Source organism: Panicum virgatum, chromosome 2N (genome assembly GCF_016808335.1).
Source record: "Panicum virgatum strain AP13 chromosome 2N, P.virgatum_v5, whole genome shotgun sequence".
Taxonomy (NCBI): Eukaryota; Viridiplantae; Streptophyta; class Magnoliopsida; order Poales; family Poaceae; genus Panicum; species Panicum virgatum.
The window spans coordinates 65,637,868-65,661,658 of record NC_053146.1 but is presented as its reverse complement, the minus strand read 5'-3'; the positions used below and the strand labels follow the sequence as shown (position 1 = coordinate 65,661,658).

Below are 23,791 nucleotides of genomic sequence, written 5' to 3'. Positions count from 1 at the left end.
GTCACCATCTTTTCAGTATTTGTAGCATTTTTTTTAGAAAACACATTGTCGAATTTGCTGCAAAACACATTGTCAAATTTGCTGCAGTAAAAAGGCTAACAAGTACATGTTGTTTTAAAAAAAAAAAGGCTAACAAGTACACGCTGTCATCTCCAAAACCAAGAAGCATGGCTTTCTCGTGATTAGGCCTGCTAATGGGTTGTGTTGAAATGGGTTTTATGGGGTGGGTTTTGAAATGGAGTGTGTTTGGATGATTTAAAATGGGTTGTATTAGTTAATGGGGTGGGTCGGAGCGGGTTCTATATAAATGCGGGTTGAGGCGGGTTGGGGTGGGTTGAAATGGATATTTTTTACAAAATAGTATAATTATATATAAATGTGGGGTCCCACGTGAGAGCTGGACTCTGAAATTAAAACCACGTGTTTATATCAGAAAATTTTATCGAAATTGACTGAATTTTGTTGGAGATGACTGACTGGCAGCTATTTTGTGCAAACCAGTGTGGCTAGAACTACCTGTGGGCCCCACATGAAGAGCCGGACCCTGGAATTAAAACCTCGCGTTCACACTATAAAATTTTATCGAAATTGACTGAAATTTGTTGGAGATGACTCAGTACGACTGGCAGCTACTCTGTGCAAAGCAGCGTGGCTAGAAGTACACATGGGCTCCACATTAAGACCGGACCCTAGAATTAAAACCTCGCGTTCACACTATAAAATTTTATCGAAATTGACTGAAATTTGTTGGAGATGACTCGGTACGACTGGCAGCTACTCTATGCAAAGCAGCGTGGCTAGAACTACCCGTGGGCTCCACATCAAGAGCCGGACCCTAGAATTAAAATCTCGCGTTCACACTATAAAATTTTATCGAAATTGACTGAAATTTGTTGGAGATGACTCAGTACGACTGGCAGCTACTCTGTGCAAAATAGCGTGGCTAGAACTACACGTGGGCTCCACATCAAGAGCCGGACCCTGGAATTAAAACCTCGCGTTCACACTATAAAATTTTATCGAAATTGACTGAAATTTTTAGAGATGAGTCAATATGACTGACAAATACTCTGTGCAAAGTAGTGTGGCTAGACATATATGTGGTCCCCACATTAAGTGTAGAACCACTAAATTCCTCTGCATAGTAGAACCCATGGGTTTTTATGGGTTACCCGTTTATAATGGGGCGGGTTGGTTAGAGTTGAGAAATTAACTAATTGGGTTGGGTGGGGTTGGGTATCTAAATATGTTAATTTTGGGTGGGGTTGTGTATGGTGCGGGTTCCAACCCATTAGCAGGGCTACTCGTGATCGTTACTGTTTGTACGACTCGAACAAACACTGTCGCCTCCACACCACAGATGAAACTATTTCTCCGAGCATAAACTCCAGTGTGCCAAGTGCAATAGACAAGTATATACCACATGAGGTTTTGTATAACCTCAAATGTTTTCCAGACGTTAAGAGGCGGGAGAGAGAGAGGTCTTCACAAACTGAGTTGATATCATGGACCCAGAACCATCTTGATCACAGTTTAATCATCCGGCACCTGCAGTTCTCATAATTTCATCAGTGGACAGAGACAACAAAGATTAGGAGGCACCAACAGAGTTTCTTAGAGTTAAAGATGCAATCAACAGCAGCTCAAAACGAAAATAAATCCATACGAGAGGTGTCCGAAAATTGTTTAGCAGTGAATAATTTGGCTTTCATAATTGGATGGGGGGGGGGGGACCCTCAGAAACCAAGGCAAATCATAAACCAAGTCTTGAAACTTGGCATGTCATACGGCACTTGCAATACATAAGGTTTCCTCGTCGGGTATACCAAGATCCAAAATATGAAGTAACATGGAGACACAGGCGAGCACCCGAGCAGGTGCAACTCCGGTATATACAATAGATTGGAACCAGCAGAAAAGTCACAAAAAGAAATCAATTGAAAACAACTTGAATTACCAAAAGGTCAAAATCCTTCTTATGTAGTTTTATTGGAAAAAATTGTCCAGGAATTATGTAAGATGGAACCTAAAGGTTAACTACCTGCAACTTACAGCAGCTTTCAAAACCTCATTCCTTGGTTATTCTTTCAGAGTCGTCCGACTTCAACCAATGCTTCACTGAAGATTTTTGAAAGGAGATAACATGATAAAAGCTCATCTCTATTCTCTGGGTTAAAACAACAATGATACTCAAACGATGGTGTAGCTACCCTATATCACAAAAGTGGAATTTTGTATCTGTTCGATCAGCCAGTTCAGTTTTCCCATCTTCTGCGATTATGCAGGGCATCACAAACCTTTGCAGCATCTGCACAATATCCAGCATTATGGACCCTTACTATGTTTGCACCATTCAAAATCCCAATGGTCACAGCTGCAACAGTAGCAGCATCTAAATCAACTGGATTGGCACGATCACATATTTCACGCAGAAAACTTTTCCTTGAGGGTCCCAGTAATATTGGGACATGTGAAGCACCTATACTCATTTTACTCATCTCTCTCCTAATGGATTTCAATCCAGCAATTAACTCAATGTTATCTCCAGATTTCTTGGAGAACCCAATGCCAGGATCAAGAACTATCCTACATAATGGAATCCCAGATAGCTCTGCTTCTCTAACCTGTGTATATAGCTCAGAAGCAACTTCCTTGCAGACATCACCATATTGTAAATTCTTTTCACTTTGCATAGTTGATGGATCACCCCTCATATGCATTATAACATATGGAACTCCCAGTTCAGCTGCAACTTTAAGAATTCTCGGGTCAAGCTGTCCACCTGATACATCATTGATCATGTGAACTCCTCTTTTCACAGCTTCAGCGGCAACTTCCGCATAGAATGTATCCACTGAGAGCAACTTGCCCTCTATCTCGGGAATTTTTGTTATCTCATCCAGGATAGGAATCAACCTCTCAAGCTCTTCCTTTGGAGATAGTCTCTTTGCATATGGCCTGGTTGATTGAGCACCAATATCAATGATATCTGCACCTTGTGAGATTAACAACTTGACCTGAGAAATGGCAGCTTCCACTTGTTGAAACTAACCACCATCACTGAAACTGTCAGGTGTCACGTTAAGGATCCCCATGATAAGGGCTCTCTCGCACCAATCAAGCAGATGATTGCCAACAGGCAGTACCCTTTTAATACCTTGTGTTCCAATTATGGATTCACCCCCAAGTTTATTCCATAATTCAAAGAACCCGCCACTGCACTTTGAGAGCGAGTGCCAACTTGTTTCAATACCATCATCACAGGATGTACCCAGAAGGTCGACGAGAGGTGCTAAGACAAATGGCCTCTCATGAATGCGTTCATGAGGCACAATTAGAGTCTCACTATGGATCTGGGAATCACCATACAGAAGTATGTCTAGATCAATTGGTCTCGGGCCATACCTTATTCCACCAGTGCGTCCGATATCCTTCTCGATTTCCTTTAGCTTCTTAAGCAACTCGTAAGGTCCCAGCCTGGTCGTACCACGGATGGCAGAGTTCAGGAACCGTGGCTGATCAGTCACATAAGCAGGGGCGGTCTCATACAGACAGGCATGCCTAGTGATGTTCACACCTGAGCTTTTCATCATCTGCAGCACCCTATCAAATGTACTGACTCTATCACCCACGTTGCTTCCCATAGCAATCACAATCTCTTGGTCCGCAGAACTGCCCCCACACGAAAATTGCGACAATGAACGAGCCTTGCATGGAATAAAATGTCTCGAAACTTTCATGGAGGAGCTGAAAGAATGCCTAAGAGCATAAGCTGTCAAACAAAATATACAAGGGGGTGTACTTAGAGTTAGTCTCAATTGGGAAATAGCTAACCTGAAAAGTGAGAGTTGGAACAGTACATGAAAGTGAATATGATTGCAGCAGTCCTCCATAGTAGCCCGTAGCAGCTGAAAACATCTTCCTAAGGGACTCCTTAGCCTTGAGGAGCATTGTTCAGCATAGAGAATCAAGAAAGGCAATGGCTGAAACCAATTTATAAGCTTGTTGGATCTTTCATGGGCGCATCAATCCTTCAAATCTGGTCAGTAACAGATAAAGGATAAATGAAAGGCCTCGACAAGCCCAACCAAAGCTAACAAAAATAAATGAGCTGATATTTGCATCATGCACATAAAGCCAACAAGCACACTTGTTTTAAACTAAAAATAGATATCATAAAGGTATAAAATAAAAGGAAGATATCATATTATGTACACAACTAATCAAAGCTTCAGCACCTAAGGTCCACTCAAACACCCAAAATAAAATATGTGCTTCAATGCATAGATAGAGTGTAGAATTTGGCATTGAAAAAGCATGAAAGATTCCACTAAAAATGGTGCTTATCACTTATCAGTTATCACCCCTACAATGAAACTCATCAAGTGCTCTAAACAGTTCTCCTTTCAAACCAATTCTCATAAAAATTAGCTACCAATTCCTAAATCAGACTCAGAAAATTAGTTGTCGCCATAGTCAAATTAACTAGTGATCAAAGACGCTGATATTTAACTAGTTGTCTGTGTCCCTCTCATCCATCTCAACTCCAAGAGTTAAACTCGTTACATGCAAAATGCTTAATATTTAACACATTGTCTTAGTTCACGCTTCGTTTTATCTGCCTAATTGAATGGAGAAAATGAAATACAGCTAGATCTACCAGGGCACAAATCAGAAGAACAATGCTCCGTGGTACATACCTGAAGATTTGTAGACGCTGTCACGCTGAGACGCCTTCAGCCCGCTGTCCTGGCGACGTCCTCGCCCTGCCCTCTCTCCCTGCCTCCCTGCCTCGATCGGAGTAACGGGCGAGAGACGCATCCGGCAGCGGCAGTGCCCGTGCCCATCAACCCTTCACAGCGGTGGAAGGGAAGGACAAGCCGAGGAGGTGCAGTGATTTGTACGCCGGTGCTCGCTCGGGAGCAGGGGAGGCGGAGGATCGGCGGCGGCTTCCGTGCTGGCTTGTGCTGTTCGTCTGTGATGCGATGCGAGAGCCGGTAGGCGGCGGCGGCTTCCGTGGTGGCTTGTTCTGTTCGTCTCTGGTGGCTGCGGTGGCCGGTAGGCGGCTTTTTTATTTTTTTTTAGTAGGTGGATGTCCGCGCGTCCCACCTACCGGGCCGAGCGAGGAGATCAGTTATGGGCCGGGCCCGTTCTATAGGGTGACACCATACATACTTGCGGGCCGAAAGCCTCGGCCTTGGCGGCGTGGCGTGGCGCGGCGCCATTGGCTAAGTGGGATTCTCAGGAGCATTGTTACGGTGGCGCGATGGCACGGTAACAATGATACTGAGAAATATTTCAAAGAAAAGAAACAATGATACTGAGAATCCCACTTAGCAGAAGACTAACTATCATGCATCATAATTTGCTTGTACAAATCTAGAGCTTTTATAGCTTTTCAAAAAAAAATATAGAGCTTTTACGGAATGCATCACCAAGTTTTGCACCATCTGCACCATATTATGGACCCTCACTATGTTAGCACCAAACAAAACTATAAAATTGGCACATGTGAAGCGCCTATACTCGTTTTACCCATCTCTCTCCTAATGGATTTCAATCCAGCTATTACTTCATGGTTATCTCCAGATTTCTTGGAGAACCCAATGCCAGGATCAACAATGATTCTCCACAATGGAATCCCGAATAATTCTGCTTCTCTCACCTTTGTATAGAGCTCAGAAGCAATTTCGCAGCCGAGATCACCATACTGTAAATTTTCATCACTTTGCATAGTTGATGGGTCTCCCCTCGTGTGCATTACAACATACGGAACTCCCAGCTCAGCTACAACTTTAAGAATTCTCGGGTCACGCTGACCACATGATACATCGTTGATGAGTGAACTCGGCGTCAAGTCGTAGTGTTTTCACAGTCCTCAAATTGGGTCAAAGAAACTAGCTAGCAATGCCCGAAATTAGACTAAGAAAATTGATTCTCACAGTACTCAAATTAACTCATGAATATCAACTCTCCAGGTTAAATTTTTCACACGCAATATGCAGAACACATTTGTCTCAATGAGTCAACTCACATTTCACTTTATCTGCCTAATTGAACCGAGAAAATGAAACACAGCTAGCTCTCTCGGGCCGATGATGTCCGCGCGTCCCCAAACGGGCCGAGCGAGAGAATGAGATCAGAATTTGGGCTGGGCCCGCTCTCTCGGGTGAAATGGGCTTTTGGGGTAGCGCTCGCGTAAAGTGTGCAGTGGGCCGCGGCGCCCTAACGAACGAGCGGACAACGGGGCGCGCCTCTTGGCGGCGTGGCGGTTCCCTGCCGCCGCCGGCGTCCCGTCCGGGTCCGGCCGCCAGAGAGGTGGCACGGGCGCACCGTCACAGGCGAGAGACGAATGCGAGCTGCGCAGCTCTCCCCAAATTATCGCATGATGGATAAGTCCAGGATGATGCAGTTTGATCTATTTCTTCCAGCTGCGATCAACGCGAAGCAGTGGCTTCGAGTAGGCGGCGAAGTGTGTTCCGAAACAACACGGGATTTACAGTTACAGGTACAGCAGCGCCGCCGCTGAAGCACGGACGGCAAAGAAAGTTCTCTGAATACGTTTTGCCTTCATGCTAGCATTTGTTATTCACAACTCCGCCTCGCTTAAAACTCGTAGTCCCCGCCGGACTCGCCGTGGCGCCGCGGGTGGCTCTCGTGCGTCCTCGCCATGCCCGCCCTCTGCACGAGCCGCACCAGCGACTGCACGACCTCCGACATCGGCGGCCGGAACTCCGGCTCGGGCTGCGTCGAGGTAGCGTTTCAGCAGCGTCAGAAATGTTCGACATCTGTTGGGGTGGCAGTGAGAGAGCTGCATGAGCTGCGATTTTTCACCTGGACACACAAGGCGATGGCGTCGGCGAAGCGGGAGAGGGACTTCGACGGGTACAGCCCCTGCAGCGCCGGGTCGACCATCTGGTCCAGCGCGTCGATGTCGTGAAGCTGCGGCGTGGCCCACCGGACCAGCGACTGCTCGGGCCGCGGCCGACTCCTGCAGTAAGTTCAGAGAGCAAGTGCTGGTTCAGAATTCAGATGACTGGCTACATGTGTGTTGCTACAACCAGGTGTCTCAGATTGTTTTTGTGGAAGTTCAGAACAGATGAGAGAGACAGCGCGGATTGATATATCATAAATAACCTGTCAAACGGTTTCCGACCAGTCATGAGCTCTAGCATGACGACTCCGAAGCTGTACACATCACTCTTCAGGGAGTACTGCCCAGACATGGACACCTCAGGTGCCCTGTATCCTGAGTTCTCATCTGATTCCTGAAATTGTTGGTTTTGTAAGTACTTCTGGGCTGGAAACCTCCACGCTGGTGTTTTTACTAATTGGAGTTTGCAATATAAAATACATAGAGCAAAGCTTTGTGTCATGTAGGTTGTTGATCAAATTGTAGTTTTCGTCTAGCTGTGGAGTACTACTGTGCTAGTCGTATGATTCTGAATCGCTTGGATTTGTCACTAATGATAACTGGCACTTCCTATTCAGACTTCTTGATGACTTGATGTAACATTATGCAATTCAATACTATGCAATTCATACATATCGCTAAAAAATATTAGGTGCTTTCACAAAGAAAATAATAGCGCAAAGCATTTCAGCTGCAAAAAAGGCACAAGCTTCAAGTCATGTTTGATCACAGACGTGTTAAAAAGAACCTTGAAAATGGTTGGACAGACAATCGGAAGCTTTATGCCATACCTGGAATTCCTGGTTGGGAATAAGGTCTGTAAACCCAGAATCAGAAAGGTGAGGGTTCAGCTCACTATCCAATAAAATGTTGGATGACTTGAAGTTCTTGTGGACCATGGATGGTGAACAAGTTTCATGTAGGTACCTGAAAATTCATATGATTGCCATAACTAGTCGGTTCAAAAAGAAAGGTTGACAAGCCTGCTTGATATTCATTGAAAAAAATAATGCTTCTCTTACTCTAATGCCCTTGCAGATCCAAGGGCAATCTTCACACGGTTGTTCCAAGACAATGGTTTGCTGTGCTCATCCTTCATATGAAGAAAGTCATGCAGAGAACCATTTCGGTAGAATTCATATACCAGCAAGCACTGACCATGCTCTGAGCAGTAACCAGCTAGCTCAGCAAGGTTTGGATGATTTAGGCTTGAAATGTTTGCCACCAACTCAATGAACAAATCTGAAGGATGGCTTGAAAATGCAGAAAAATTGATTTTCTTTACGGCCAGGACCTGAAATTTGCAAGAGAAAAGCAACCATAAAAAGATGGTAACTAAATACTATGGAATATGGATAATAATCAGAAAGCAGTGAAAGGAGGAAATTAGTTTTTTGAACCTACTGCACATGCTCAAATGAAGGATATCATCAAGATATTAGCCAAATATCTTGACATAATGACATGTTCAAACTTTAGCATATCCACTTCATTGCAGATTTTATGGCTATATAAAAAAAATGAAAAAAAAAACTAATACTGATTATTCGTATTGCCAAGAGCACATTTCAAAGATGGATGCTGCCGGGTTCATATATATGATGCTGCATGCGGGAGATAAAAGATATCTTATAATTAGGTAAGCACCTTCTGATCACTGAATTTTGCCCGGTAAACACGACCAAACGACCCCTCTCCAATAAGACTGTCAGGACTGAAGCTGCCTGTTGCCACCTGCAGATCCGCCACTGTGTATGCAGGAATTGTGATGGAAGACAAACTTACTTTCCTTGTTATAGACTTGCTAGTAGTACCACTTTCATCAAAGGACTTGTGCAGGTCAATTTTCGTTGGAGGCTTCAAACTCATTGAAATGGTCTTCTGCAATTCTTCTTTGCCGATTGTTGATATGATCTTAACAGATTTAATAGATTTCATCTCTGAAAAGTACAGTTTTGAGAAAGAAGCGCATTATTTAGAAGCGCATTATACAGAAGAAAGAAGCTGCACAATTGCCTGTAGAAAAGAAGAGCTTCCAATTCTTTCCTACAACAGCAGCAATATTAAGGTGAAAACATAACTACCGTGAGAGTTACGTTTAAGTCCAGAAGCAAGAGGGCTGAGAGGTTCATTGTGTTCAGGGTCTTGTCCCCATGACAATCTCCATGATTTCCTTTTGATCACAAGGAATGCAACTAACGCACCAACAACCAGCAAACATATTACAATTCCTGCTACTGCACCACCTCCCAGTTTAGAGTGTTTGCCTTTGCTAGCATCTTCAGCTGGGCTATTGTTACCATCAGTACTTGGAACAGGAGCCTGCTGAGAGGGTGCTGATGGTGGAGGTGTATATGATGACGGTGATGATGGTGGCGGTGGTGGAGCGGGACCATTGTTAAATGAGTTTCCACTTGTCCTGTAAAAAGGAGGGCTAAATTATTGAATCCATCCCATATGCCAACACAAATGCAATCACTGCAATAGTTGCAATAAAATTACTTACTGGAGATTATTGATTCCCTTTAGTTTATCAGGTACCCAACCGGTGAATTGGTTGTTTTCAACATTTCTGCAAGGATTGTTAAATGTTACATTAAAAAAATTCAACTTGTAAATAGAGTAGGTGATCAATATTTCAACTTACAAGTCAGTAAGAGGAAGATTGGCAAGAACATCTATTGTGCCACTAAATTTGTTGTTCTGAAGATAACTGACAAGAGGAGAAATTGGATTTGTAAGTAACCATGTGATCTTTTCTCACTGATGAAATGAAGTTAAACAGAACGTACGGAAAATGAACACTCACAGTGCTTTCAAACTTGTCAAGGAGTCAAAGCTCTGTGGAATATTACCAGAAAAGTTGTTGTGTGACAAATCCCTGGGAAATTGAAATTTTGTTCAGGTTCACTGCTGGTTTTGTGGAACAATGAAGGCAACAAACAAGCATAAGCAGTCGGGGAGGACGGGAAATCACTCACAATGTTGTTAAGTTTGTGAGCTGATTGAACATATCATTGATGTTTGAGAGCTGATTATGACCAAGATTTCTACAACAAAGAGACGATTATAATTTGGTCAAATCTCATCAAAGTGCTTGAGCAAAACATCATGTATACAAGAGTCTGAAGGCAACGTACAAATTCTTAAGTGCAACCATCTGGGAGATGGAGTAAGGTACAGTCCCAGTGAAGTTATTGCTGGCAAGATTTCTGCATGCCAAAGGTGTATATCAGACCTAAAATTATTTTCTACATAAATCACAAGGATGATCTACAGTACACGAGGCATGACCCACAAGCTCTCGAGATTTGGAGGAAGATTGTAAGGGATGTCACTGCCTCCAAGATTGTTGTTGCTCATATCGCTGCAGAAAATTAAGTTAGATCACATAATCACATGTTCAGTTTAAACATTGGCGCACTGAGAGTCGAGAGCATGAAGGATCTCACTAACAGTTGAACTAGTGCAGTCAGTTGATTCATGTTGTACCCCAAGGTACCGTTAAGCTGCATTCCAGATAGCTTTCTGCCGAGGATTCAAGAGAAAGAAAAATCAGATGAGATGGATAAGTTGCTCTGATGCAGAAACGCAGCCCTTCTGAAGATTTCAGCTAGCTCACATTGTTGTCACTCTGGGACCGGAGCAGGTGACCCCAAGCCACGACTGTCCACAGGGATCCCCATTTTGGGACACCCAGTTCGTCAGCTGGGGTGGCGAATTCATGGTTGTGTAGAAGACATTGAGGGCGTTTACTGCAAAGGAAAGAACAAAGATTTGGGGTAAATCAGTAACAATGGAGGATTATTTCAGGTACCATAATGTTTCGTCCATACTTTGCTCGCATGCAGCAAACTGGAGGATAGCATTCCGTTGGTCAACTTTAACTGATAACAAGGAAAAGTTCCTATAGAGTCTGGACAGAATACATGCATGTAAACTAAAATTTCAGAAACCGGCCATTTATACAAACCGAAACTTCAGGGCTCATGCTTGATGCTTCTGCAATTGCGCTTGCGCCCCCCCCCCCAAAAAAAAAAAAAAAGAAAGAAAAACTCATGCTTCTGCAGTCGAAATGAACTGACGGGAACGAGAGGGAAACATACAAGAACACACCTCCCGCATCCCTTTACGGCTGCGCAAACCAAACTAAAAACGAAGAAATGCATCGTTTTTTTATGTGCGGAAGCGAAACATATGCTTGGAGATAATAGAACCGACTAAAAGGAGCAGAACTCACTCACCATCGTTCGAATCGGTGTTGGCATTAGCCCCAAATGGAGCTGCAGCCAAGAACAGCACCACCACCCCAATGGCCGCCCCAGCCATGTCTGCGCCAGACTGCGGCTTCAGCAGCTCCTCTCCCCCTAACCCTCCCCTTCGTGCCTCCCTTCACCGCTGCACCATTTCTCCGCAGGCTCCAAGAAACAGACCAGCTTATTATATGGCAAAAGAAATAGAAAAGGAGGGGTCTCCTTTCTTGTTCCACTCTTTTTGTATGCTAGTATTGCTGCTTTTCTCTCTCTGGTGTCAGCAAGCTAGAAATTAGAAGTGGGGAAAGGGTATCTATTAAATAGCTTAGTGACTGCTTCTTTTGTTTCGTGTATCAAACTAAAGGCAAATTTTTGGTGGTTGTGATGATTGTAAGGTTGTTAGAGCAGCCTAATTAGTGTCTTAATCTTCTAGATAATTGAGATTTGGCTCCATCTTTTTTAGCAAAGAGGACATGCAATACACTGGAAAATGTGTAATAAAAAAGCAGCAATAGTTCAGTACGGAATACATGAATAAGTATTTAACCTAAAGCCTCTCAAACAAATCTAATTTTGCGGCAAGAAAGCAAAAGCATAATCATTTGCATAGTGAAACGAGTCGCACTATTCCGTAGGAAAAAGCAAAACACCTGCAGTTCTTGTTGATGCGTGTACGGACTACGGAGTACTACTGCAGAAGGCACAAACATTTAATATCAATTATTCTTTCTGGGTTAACATTTTAATGCTGATCCTTTTTTTTTGTGCGTGAATGCTGATCCTTGTTTAGCAAAAGAATGCGTGTGCCATGACACGTTGAAGAAGCTAGTGGAAGATAACGAAGCTTTTGTTTTTCAGCCGTTCGTGCATCGTGGCTCCCATAACGAAGCATTGACGTCCATCTGCAGGATCGCTTTTGCTGATTGGCAATGATGCAATGCGCGCGTGTGGCGGTATGCGCTCGAGCTCCTCTTTTGACCACCATCAGTATGGCTACAGTCGAAAGCCCCATCGATCTCGTTATGGGTTATGGCCTCTCACGATTGCAGTGACCTGACGACGAGGCAGAGCTTTGCCTGATTGAAATGGACCTGTGCCCAGTTATTACTCAAATAATTAAGCAGATTGGTACACTGTACAGCTTCCCGTTCCAAATAATTTGAAACACGAGAACCTTTCCCAAAACTGTGAAATCTGAACTATTTTTGCAGTGAAATTTCTGTAAAATCCATATGAAGTTCTCTCGTTCCAAATAACGTCTGCAGTCTAGCCCTAAGAGACAGCCAAATCTGCACACGCTCGAGCAAAAAGGAGGGGAAGGAAAAGCGTGTTGGTTGTGCACCCTGCCATGATGATGGCCATACCTCGTACTAGCATCCTTCATCTTGGCTCTCATCCCTCCCCTATGATATTTGCATATATAAATAAATGTATAGTAATTATAAGTAGAAGAGCAGGGATGAAGCCACTGTTAAATTGACCGTGGTGCACTGCCCAAAAAACTAATATGTTTTTTAGAATTATTTGATGAATATAAGCTTAGTTAGTGGAAAAATACAAGTTTATCCTGGTGCATGGGCACCGGGGATGCTCCACATAGCTTCGCCCCTGTAGTAGAGGGCGATTGTAGGTAGACCCCGGGGTTGTGCGTGATAACAGGTGGCCAAACTCGCCCAATCCGACGGTTCCATGACGCTGCGTTTGCACCCATAAAACTTGTCACTTTCGTGAGCTGTTTTCGACACCGTACCAGAGATGAGTTTTCCTGCTATCTCCTTGGATTCGTCCACCTGTGCCGTTCCTCTTTTGCCGTTTCGCCACGCAATGACGCAAGATAGTATGATCGAGGGCTTGCCTCGTGCTGGGGGCGAAACCAGGAGCTGTACACATCACCGCACTGTGTCGAAAGCAACCGCTTCCAAGAACAGGGCTGCTAAAAATACTTGTATCTGTCGTGATCCGGAACTGAGTAGGCATGTTTAGCTTTCGTCGCTCGTCATCGAGATCACCTTTTTTAATCCGATGGATTATGGATGGGAACCGGTTGGTGACGGTCTCGCCAGCACGATTTCGTCGCAACTGTTTGTTCATTCAGGAAACACGGCGTTCCGAGTCGCTAAGAATGGCATGTTTGAGAGCCAAGAACGTGGCATTCTTGTGTTAGATGAGCAGGCCAACGGCAAGGGATGGCGCACCACATGTTGACACGTTTCATTATGCTATACCTAAACAAACCTAATATAATGGGGCTCCTGGTTCGGAAAGGGTGTCAGACTTGATACTGAGCAAGGTTAATGATACAACCAGTTGTATTAATATATGGTCCATTTTTTTCTCACAAAGATTTTTAGTTCTTATGTCGAAGCCGGTTGTAAGTTTACAATCTGTTTTTTCTCTCTTTTCTCTTCTCCACTTTAGTATTCAGCCTGCTTACACCCTCTTATAATACTTGATCTCTCTTGATAGAAGTTCAAGGTAGGTTGAGATGATGGGACGAGTAACGAAGTTGACCACCAACACCAACTGGAAGAGTTAGCTCTGACTACGACAAGAGCATGGAGGAAAGGAAGGGGGAGCAGCCCGATTCTGGCGGTCCTCTCGACCTAACTGAAAAACAAGAGCAGGTAGTCTGGTTAGCCAACCCGGCAACCCCTAGGGGCCTAGAGTGATCACTCATGACGAACTTCCAAAGTCTCGGTCAAGGGGACCGCCAAGGCCCACCCCACGGCTCTGAAATATGCATGCCATGTCAGAATGCCATGCATACATGTTTTTTTTTTTCGCGACCGTGCCTGAGCACGTTTTTCATTAAGAAGAAAAGAGAAGTAATACACAAGGGTCGGTTTTAGAATCAAAACCGACACAGAACACTCCAAAGAAAAAGACTACATGATCCCCGTTGCGCGACCCGGAAGTCTACCAAGCCTACAAACCGCCAATACAAGGCACCTAAAACCAGCTTGATGCCAAGCGTCAATCTCATCATACACCCAAGTGAGTACGTCATCGATTGTCCGCACTCGCCGATTAAATGTCCTATCGTTTCTCTCCTTCCATAGCAACCAAGAAGTGAGGGTAATGAGGGTGTCCAAACACCGGCGGTTGTCCTTTGGAATTTGTTTCCTTGCATCGAACCACCATCTAATAAAAGAAGTGGATTGAGAGTCTGGCGCCAACGTCTCCCAGCCAAATCTACGCAACAAGCGAAACCACACTTCTCTTGTAAACGGACAGGCAGTTAACAAGTGATCAATCGTCTCCGACATTTGTGCACACAGCACGCAGGTGTCATCGTCTTGCAACCCATGCTTTTTCCTTCTAGCAGCTGTCCAGCAACGGTCGTGAATGACAAGCCAAATGAAAAATTTGCATTTTTCCGGCGCACGTGTCTTGCGGAAGAGTCTAGCTCCCTCCACCGGGTGTTGACCAATGAAGAAGGAACGGTACGCGGAGGCGGTAGTGAAAACCCTATCCGATGTCCACCTCCACAAAATTGTGTCCGTTGAATTCACATCAAGCTGTATGTCCCTTGTTAGGTCCCATATGAGAAAGTAATCCAAAATTACCTGGACAGTTAAGGCTGCGGTTATGTCACGGACCCAGGCATCCCCATTCAACGCTTGAGCTACAGTTCTTTGTTTCTTGATTCGGGGACCCACAGCATTAGTTAGGCATGGAGCAAGATCGGATATGGACTTGCCTTGTAACCAACGATCTGTCCAAAATAATGCCTTGTGTCCATTTCCCAACTCGACATAGATCGACGCTTGAAACATCTGGTCGACCACACTCTCAGACTCCACGGGGAGGTCGCACCATGTACGAGAGTCATCAGTACGCTTTAGCCATAACCATCTCATGCGTAAGGCATAACCCAACCGCTGTAGGTCCACAATGCCGAGCCCTCCAAGATCAGTTGGTCTGCATACTCGCAGCCAAGCCAACCGAGAGTGCCCACGTTTAGCATCTTTGGCCCCACTCCAAAGGAAACCCCTGCGATAGCCATCAATACATTTGATCACCCATGGAGAGATCTTCACAGCCATTGCCGTGTGTATCGGAATGGCCGACAACGTGCTTCTGATCAAAACAGTACGCCCTGCATGGTTTAGGAGGCCGGCCTTCCATGATGGAAGTCTGGATGCCACCTTATCGACCAGGGTTGCAAGACATTTTTACTTAATTTCTGCAGGCCATGCATACATGTTGGCCTCCAGGGTTCATATCACGGGCTGTCTGATGTGTGTGTGTGTGTTCACTGCCCAGCAGACACGGCTGCTCTGGAGAAGAGCAGACGCCTGCCTTCCACAAATGGGGTTTCGAGGGTGTGGGTGTTGCAGGAAAATTTCCATTGACTAACAGGATAGTGTGATTTATCTTTAACGGAACATGAGTACCGTGAGGTAAAGCTAAATTGTCTTCTTATTATCTCAATGTACACCTAGCATTTACAATACGGAAGGTTCCGTGCAGTCTGTGCAGACGTGCAGTGTTCACACTTACAGCTCTTGGAGTATTGACACGAGCGGTGGCTTGAATGATTGCAACCAGTTCCGCATTCAGTTAGGATGAATAACTGATCCAGAAGAGAGACGCTGAGCTCTGGATCGAAGCGGGAGCTGTCAAGCTCGATTGTTTAGTTTGTGAATAGTCATTTTTTAGGTAACCTTTGGCCCAAACCATGATATGCAATCTAGGCCCTGTTTGTTTTTCTTTTCCCGGCTTATTTCGGCTTGTTTTGGCTTATTTCTTCTCACATGGTACTATTAAATCAGCCGAAATCAGCCGGCTTTTAGACCAGCCGAACAGCCCCCTAGCTTAAGACCGGCCAGCTTACGACATGACGCGATGTGTACTTCATAGTTTCTATCTTTAATACAAAGATGTGCAGCTTTCCTGCATATTTAAGAAAAAAATAAGTGATCCTGAGGACAGTGTCACAGGCATTTACAATCACCAAAGACGGACGAGTTTGATGTCATCTTCAGGATCAAATTAAAGGCCTAGTTTTTAAGGAAATTTTCCTCGTCACGTGCTTGCTGCAAATGTTTCCGCAAATACGCCAAGTGTGACCCTGTGCAACGGTCATCAGCCCAGCCAAGGGCGAAAGCAAATGGGCCACGCTACGTATCGTATGCCCAATTCTATACCTTCCCGGGCCTGGTCCAGGGAAAGGAAAGACCGAGAGATGCATGCGTACTATGTGGGCCGAATTGTCACCAGGCCGGGTCGTGAAGGTTTAAAAAAACGTCACAGGCACTACAAAAAGACGTTGTGAAATGGTCTGTTTGTTCGAGCATCCATGCTAAAAACGGCCAAGTTTGCTGCACTTTGGGGGCTTTAGCATTTTTCAAGTCGAAGCAAGACGCAACAAAGGCACGACACAGTTTGGCTGCAACCGCTGAAAAGGCTCTTGATTTGATGCTGACCTACCATCCTTTAACACGTCAATGCTCCCATCAGATAAATTTTGAACCTCCCGTGAGAAAAAGGTACTGTAGTTGGTGATGATTTAATATTAAAAAATAATTACTAGCTAGTTGGTTGACAAGCCGACCGAACAGAATGACACAGATTTGCAAGCATTGGGGCAGGACAAAAGGGTCGGTAAGATCACTGACTGCACCCTGCGCACGAACGAGAGAGAGCACATAGGCACTGCTCATTCTGCTCTGATTCTGATTGTGGCCCGGGCGGATCGCTGATGGCAAATCATGTCGCCCCAGATTCCATGGCAATTCATGCCCCCGCCAGATCTCATGGCTCGGCCCCAACTCGGGCAGAAGTTTAGTAGTGCCAGTGCCAATGCGTGGACGGTCAATGGCGCTTGCAGAAAAATCAAAAATCTTTGTAGCCGACCGGACACGCGCCCGCCGGGTCTCTGGTCCCAGGGATGTCGGCCGCTCGAGCACTGAAAACCAAAAAGGCCCTGATTGCCCAACCACATTCCGTACCGCCAGATTCCGTCGATGCACAAACACAAATGCCCGGGCTGATTCTTGGAACTGAATGACTTGTGTGTGTGCACGCGCGCGTGTTACTGCAGAAGAAGCGGCAAGATTCGTGAAGACGTGCTGTGATCTGCTCGCGCATAGGCAATCGAGCTCGAAGCCACAACCAGATAGTAGTAGAAGCGACGGATGGATGTCCCGGTTGGCAACGCGGGCGGCAGAAGCAAACTACGCGCGCACGTTTGGGCCTCAAACTGGACGCACGCTATCCAGAGTCCAAGCCACGTGTGATCCAAGTAAGCTGAACGCGCAGGCGACCCTACCACAACCGGCGCACCACGCCGCCTCGCCCTCTCTTGTTTACGAAAAGCGCCGTGCAGAAAGGCTCCGCTTTGTGGCCGGCCGTCAGCACAGCGGCCGTCCGGCCGGTCAAAAAGGCCCGGCCGGCGCGCCACCGATCGATCGACCGGCCGACCCACCAGCGTCCCCCCGGAGGAGCTGAGCGCCGCCACCGGCCCGGCGTCCGGCGAGCGGCGGCCTCCGGTCGGCAGGCAACTCGGCACGATGATGCCGGCGCGCGCGCGACGCGTGGCGCGCTTTGATCTGCCCGCTTTCGGCCGACCTGCCGGCTCCCACACCATTCAGCAGCAGCGCCCGCGTGGCGCTCCTTCCAAACTGCCAGAAGCAACCGAGTCATGGGCGCGCCGCGGCCAACCGCCCGCGCACGGGACGGGACCGGGGCGCGGACGGCTCCCGTCGCTGTCCGCGCCCGTGCTCGCGGCCGGCGCCGGACCCATCGTCCCCAATGGGCCGCCACCACGCCCCCGCGTTGCGGCCGAGACCCCGGCGCCGGATAAGGGTCGCGCTGCTGGGTCGCCCTCGCGGGCCACCTCACCCCAGGCCAGCCGTGCGGCCGTCGAGGCAGGCGCTGGTTCGGCGAAGGGCGGGGTGCGCCCGGTCAGGCTAGCTAGCAGGTTCAGAGCACTTGGTCGGGCTTGGACCGGACTGTTCGTTGAAAGCGTCTCCGGCTCGAGATAGCAACGAGGACTTGGCTTGGGTTTATGTGGATCGGCTTGGCCCGTCCCGTTGGTGCACAGTAACGAACACCCGTATTCCGTACAGCGCAGCTGTCAGTAAGTACTCGTATGTTCGGCTCTACTTGGACCTGTGCAGAGGACACGGCCGAGGTCGCCGTCCATCCTCGTACTGGCTACCTGTGGCCCCACGGCTATCCCCAAGCCCCCCAGGGCCCAGGCTGCGGCGGTCCATTGCTCCCACAGCAAGTACGCCACCCAGTCACTACTGTGGTCAACACCTGAACACCAAGGTTAAAAAGTTAAAACCGAGTCCCCACGTTGCAAACTACGTGACTTTTTTTTGGTTGCCTATTTCACGTGCAGCCACAAATTCCAATCGTCCTCTGACGACGACCAAGTAATCGACTAGCACACCAAGTCTTCCTTTTGGCACGACTAGAAGGTTGAGTTAGATGAGACCGGGTTGGGCCAACTTGGAAACGCCTTGGTCAAACCCTCCCAGACTTTGGGCGTGTTTGGTTTGGCGCCGGCCCTCCTCCAGAGTTGCTTCCCAGAAAATCCACGTCCACCAGTTGGGGGTCCGGCAGTCGCTTCCGCCCAAATCGCATAACCGGAAGGGAAAGGGACAGGATGCGCGCGAGCACAAACCGCTATACCGAACCTCCCCAACCACGGCAGCCACAGCCAGCCAGCCACGGCGGTCCTGTCCAACTCCAACCCCCCCGGGGTCCCGGCCGGCTTCCTTGCCTTTGCCCGCTGCTGATGCTCATTCCACTCCACCGGCGGCTGGGACCCCCGCGACACGCTCTCACGGCAGACGGCCCACGTTTCCTGGAGCGCGGATGGATGCGAGCGTCTCCTTGCATTCTGGCGGCGTGTCCTGCACAAACCACGGAGGCAACTGCGATCCGCGAAGCAGGGTCGGGCACCTGGATCATGTCGCTGTCGAAATCGTCACTGGTAACCGTATTCCTCAGAAGCAACTAGTAGTAGAACTTTCAGTTTCACACAACGCAGAGCACACGCTCCGGACGCCGGATTCTGAGGAGGCTCGTGGTGTCAGTGGCTGCGCGTGCCAGCCACCGGCGGAGGCCGCGCGGGCGGTCGGCGTCGCGGCTCACCGGTCCGGCGGCCCGTGTGGTTGGTTGCACCGCATCGGGTGCAACCGTGCAGCTAGCGGCGCGAATCGGAACATCGCCGGGGGATTAGACGGCGACGGCCGTGGGAGGGAGGTCCAACGGAGAGGCCGCCGGCCGCCTCTGGTTCCACGGCCTCCACCTGCGCCGCGCGTCAACGCTTTCAAAACGGTCGCCGTCCTCGCTTTCCCTCCAGGTCCAGTCCAGGCCACAGACCTCCACGGTTCGCTCACCTTCCCCTCCAAACGGCCAGCCTCCTCCCGCCCGGCTCTTATCCTCCCCAATCCCGCGCCGCCCTCGTATAAGTAGCGCGCTAATCATTCGAATCCCCACAACGCCCCAGCACGACACGAGCGCTTAAACATTTATGTCATCAAGAGCTTCGGGGCACGGACGCCGAGGAGCCCGCGGCTAGCTGCAGCACCAGGGAGGGAAAGGGGGGCGGGTACACCGGCAGCAGAGGATCCTGCTCGCGTAAGGGAGGAGCATAATTGAGGTTCTTTGAAGCCAAGGCAGAGGGAGAGGGAGCGCAGGGCGGCGCGTGTGGTTGATCGATCGATCGGTCGTCGATGGCGGTGACGGCCACGACGGTCGTGGCGGCGACCCCGATGCTGGCGGCCGTGGCGGCGGTCTTCCTCACCTTCGTGCTCTGCTTCTACATCTTCCTCTGCACCAAGCGCTACGGCGGCGGCAGGGCGCCGCCCCTGCCCGCGGGGCGCGGCGTCGCGGCGTGGTTGCGCTTCATGCTCTGCGGCGGGGGAGGAGGAGGGAGGGGAGTCGCGGACGGCGGCGCCGAGGCGTGGTGCTACGAGGGCGGGCTCGACGACAAGTCCATGGCGAAGCTACCGCGCCGGGAGGTGGGCAAGGGCGAGGTGCTCGACGACTGCGCCGTCTGCATCACGGAGCTCAAGGCCGGGGACACGGCGCGCGTGCTGCCGCGGTGCGGCCACGGCTTCCACGTCGACTGCGTCGACATGTGGCTCCGCTCCCACTCCACCTGCCCGCTCTGCCGCTGCCCCGCCGTCGACGAGCCGCCCGTGCCCCCCGTGCGGCCCGCCGTGCCCACGCCGGAGGCCGACCCGGAGTCCCCCAACTTCCCCACCAACGTGCTCTTCTTCGGCTCGGAGGACGGGGTCAGCATCGGTCGTTCGCAGCACCAGTCGCCGGCCCGGGCGACGCCTTCCCCACCGCAAGAGCATGTCGCCGCCGAGGCGGCGCGGCCGTGTGGGCTGCGGAGGCTGATTGGGTGTGGCGGCGCGACGCCGCCCACGCAGCCGCCGCACCATTACCACCACCACCAACACGACGACACGGACGGGGACATCGAGATGGGCCTCGCCGCCGGCGAGAGCAGCGCGGCGTCGCGGCCGGTGAAGCCGCCGCAGCCCGGTTCCTGAGGCTGCTGGTTTCTTTCGTGCTGTTTGCCCGTTTCCTTGTGTGACATCGCGATTTTTTTTTCCTTCCCTTCTTCGCGTGAGTGTTTCCCGTAGGAAGAGAGAACGATTAAAAAAATGTACAGACCATTCTTATAGCCGTATGATGTAAATTCCTCGTGTTGATAGAACATGAACTGGGGAGAGATATCGAACCAAAAAAAAAAAGAGAGATCGAATCTTGGAACACACTTGTGCAGTGTGCTGTTCTTACCTGCTGTTTGTTCTTCTTGCCTGCAGCAGCCAACTCGGCAGTTATATTCAGTTTCCCTCCGTTGCAGGCTACGGCTACCTGTAACCGATAGTTGCAGCAGCCAGTGCCCAGTAGAATATTGCGTGTCGATGTGCCGCTGTCAAAGGGTCACACACCACAAACGAGGCCGTGTTTAGATGTTTTGCAAAAAAAATTGCGATGGAATCTTATTAATTTAAAGTACTAAATGAAGTCTATTTACAAAATTTTTTGCACAGATGGATTGTAAATCGCGAGACGAATCTAATGATGCTAATTAATCCATGATTAATTAATAATTAGCGGATAGTTACTGTAGCATTACTATTGCAAATTATGGATTAAGTAGGCTCATTAGATTCGTCTCGCGATTTACAGCCCATCCATATAAAAAGTTTTGTAAATAGACTTCATTTAGTACTCCATGCATGTGTAGAAATATTCGATGTGACGTTTTTTTGTATTTACGGGGTTTATGGGGTGGGAAGGGTCCGAGTCAGGGTCACAGTGCAGCAGCGTTTTGTCAGGAACCAGCAGGACCTCACACCCTGTACCCGCCAAAACGGAAGATTTGACGGCAGATAAGCTGAGAAGAACATTTGTGACTGCATCCTGTTCGGCTGCTCCTTCAATTCCACAGGCGGCCCCGGCCATAACCAACCGCCGCGGCCACCTGATGCACTAACAAAACACCAGTTCCATTGAAAACCCCTGAAAACGCCCAATCGACTACTCATCATCAGTCTGAACAACCACTCGGAAAAATCCAGCGCACCATACATAATCGAGCCTGAGCTCCTGCATAATTGCTCTCTTCCTTTATTTTTTCCTTCAGAACATTTTTGCAGAGCAATTGCGTCATTGTGCGTGACTTGTGTGGCTGCTCCAAATCTCTGTCCAAATCCGAAGGAAGCAGAGTTGACCTGGCTGGCTGGGAGATAGTAGAGTTAGCAGCAAGCATGGCCGGGCCGGGCAGGTGGCCGAACAAGCAACAACAACAGCAACACCAGCGTCAGCGAATCGAGACGGCCGATGAGCTAATCGGCCAATCTCTCTCTGCGCGCGCGTGACGCCACGCGATCGGCGCAGGAAGGAGCTAGGCTGCCAATGGGTTTGCTCAACCGAAACCGCCAAAACGGATAGGCACCGATCGACGCGTCGCGCTCATGGAGCTGTAGCTATTCGTTAGACCAATTTCAGTTCCGTCTCAAAATAAATGCAATTCTATGGTTTAAAATTTGTCCCACAAAAAATGCAATTTTTATCAAGCAACAACAAAAGTCAAGAGTCTTCGGAAGTTTCTTGTACGAAAGATAAGTTAAAGTCTAGATTTTTCTTACAAAAGATAAAAGACAATTTGATAATTTCCATCTAGCATTGGTTTGCGTGTCTGATTTTAGAATTGTATTTATTTTGAGACGGAGGGAGTATCGAGTGAGAGGGAACCATTTCGCCGTCAGCACGCGCCCGGACAAACGCGCGGACATCAGCGGCGATACTAAAGGCTTTGTGTCCATATACATCGGCGTCACACGCTGCGTTTCCTTGCGTCTCGTTTCCTGCTTGCTTCTGCTCATCTCACAGGTCACAGCAGGTTCTCAAGCTTTCAGAAAAAAAACAGCAGGTTCTCCTTGTTTGGTTGGCTAGCGCTGCTTGCGCTACAAAAAGAATATTGAATGCATGAAGTACTAAATGAATCTTTTTACATATGAGTGTAACTTTGCGCGATGAATTTAATGAGTCTAATTAATTTATGATTGACTACAGTAATGCTACAGTAACCACCCTCTAATTACACGGCCAAAGACTTCATTAAATTCGTCTCGCAAAGTAGTGCTGAGATTGTGAAGTTAGTTTTGTAAACTGCTTTTATTTTATACTCATAATTAATTGTTAAAGTTAACTATAGTAACTAGCGTTACTAAACCAAACAGGGCCCTGCCTTCTCTGCCCTTCCCCGTACTGCAACACGAATGCTTGCAGTTGCAGGCTGATCGATGAACGACGAAGCGTCGTTGCCCTTGCTTTGTTTAACCCCTTGAGCTTTCTAGATGTTCTCATCGACGGCGATTCGACCTGTCCATCTGCAGTGCAGGCATCCCTTCCCTGACCGGCCATCCGAGAGCGTTCCGTCGTAACCCGGGTACTTGTCCTCCGGGGCAGGAAGGTTCTAATTCCGAAGATGTGGCAGCGGGCGAGCTTAGCTTCAGATTCCGGGCGTGCGAGGGATGTAAATAATAATATCTCCACAGAGAATCAGAGATGATATGAGGATTTGCGATAACCCTTATCCCGAAAATGGCGTCGCCGTCCCGAGTTGGGCATGCTTGCACGCGGGAGCGCTGCAGCAGTTGGGGTTGGGGACATTGTTTAAGCCGGGGAAAGATGACCGGGGAATAGTCAAATAGTTGCGGTTCGCATGGATTTCTCAATTCTCCAGGAACTTTGAACGGTAGAGGCATTCAGGCGGTTGAATGGACCACCATACGGTCGCAGTAAGGCCATTTGAAAACTGAATTTTATGATTTGTTCAACTGGCTTATCAGCCAATCAGACAACAGTGTTTTTTTTCTCAAACTAAATCAGCATCAGCTACCATTCACCGACCTGTCAAGAGTATTTTTCTTTCATAACAAATCTGCACCAGCCAACTAGCCGAATAGAACGACCTAATCAAGATTCAAATACTACTTTACCTTGCTCCGCTTCAGGGATGAAGATGAATGAATTCAATAGATGCATTCATTCGAGTACGCAAACTTGTCTGTGCTTTCCATCATCATGACACGACCAAAATCTGACCTTGAATATCCGGTCGGATCCATTCCATGCCGAT

At 48.1% G+C, this 23,791-nt stretch overlaps 2 protein-coding genes and 1 pseudogene across 3 annotated transcripts; 1 reads left to right on the top strand and 2 right to left on the bottom strand.

Annotated features, from left to right (window-relative positions):
* Positions 1–1,393: 1,393 nt before the first annotated feature.
* LOC120661848 lies at positions 1,394–5,083 on the bottom strand (annotated as a pseudogene).
* Positions 5,084–6,393: 1,310 nt separating this feature from the next.
* LOC120661847 (protein STRUBBELIG-RECEPTOR FAMILY 7-like) lies at positions 6,394–11,477 on the bottom strand. Of its 2 annotated transcripts, none has more exons than XM_039940830.1 (16): positions 11,158–11,477; positions 10,536–10,668; positions 10,370–10,441; positions 10,212–10,280; positions 10,054–10,125; positions 9,895–9,963; positions 9,723–9,794; positions 9,561–9,626; positions 9,420–9,485; positions 8,998–9,332; positions 8,561–8,853; positions 7,936–8,207; positions 7,705–7,840; positions 7,138–7,268; positions 6,835–6,991; positions 6,394–6,744 (listed from the first exon to the last, which is right to left on the bottom strand). In XM_039940830.1, the coding sequence occupies exons 1-16, from the start codon at positions 11,240–11,242 to the stop codon at positions 6,607–6,609; spliced, it is 2,166 nt and encodes a 721-aa protein (XP_039796764.1). In that variant the 5' UTR covers positions 11,243–11,477; the 3' UTR covers positions 6,394–6,606. The 2 variants fall into 2 exon arrangements, with proteins under 2 accessions (XP_039796764.1, XP_039796765.1); XM_039940831.1 differs by having other exon boundaries at positions 9,010–9,332.
* Positions 11,478–19,510: 8,033 nt separating this feature from the next.
* Positions 19,511–20,936, top strand: LOC120661845 (E3 ubiquitin-protein ligase EL5-like). Its single transcript, XM_039940829.1, has one exon. It carries the CDS (start codon positions 19,860–19,862, stop codon positions 20,685–20,687), a length of 828 nt encoding a protein of 275 aa, XP_039796763.1. The 5' UTR covers positions 19,511–19,859; the 3' UTR covers positions 20,688–20,936.
* Positions 20,937–23,791: the final 2,855 nt, after the last annotated feature.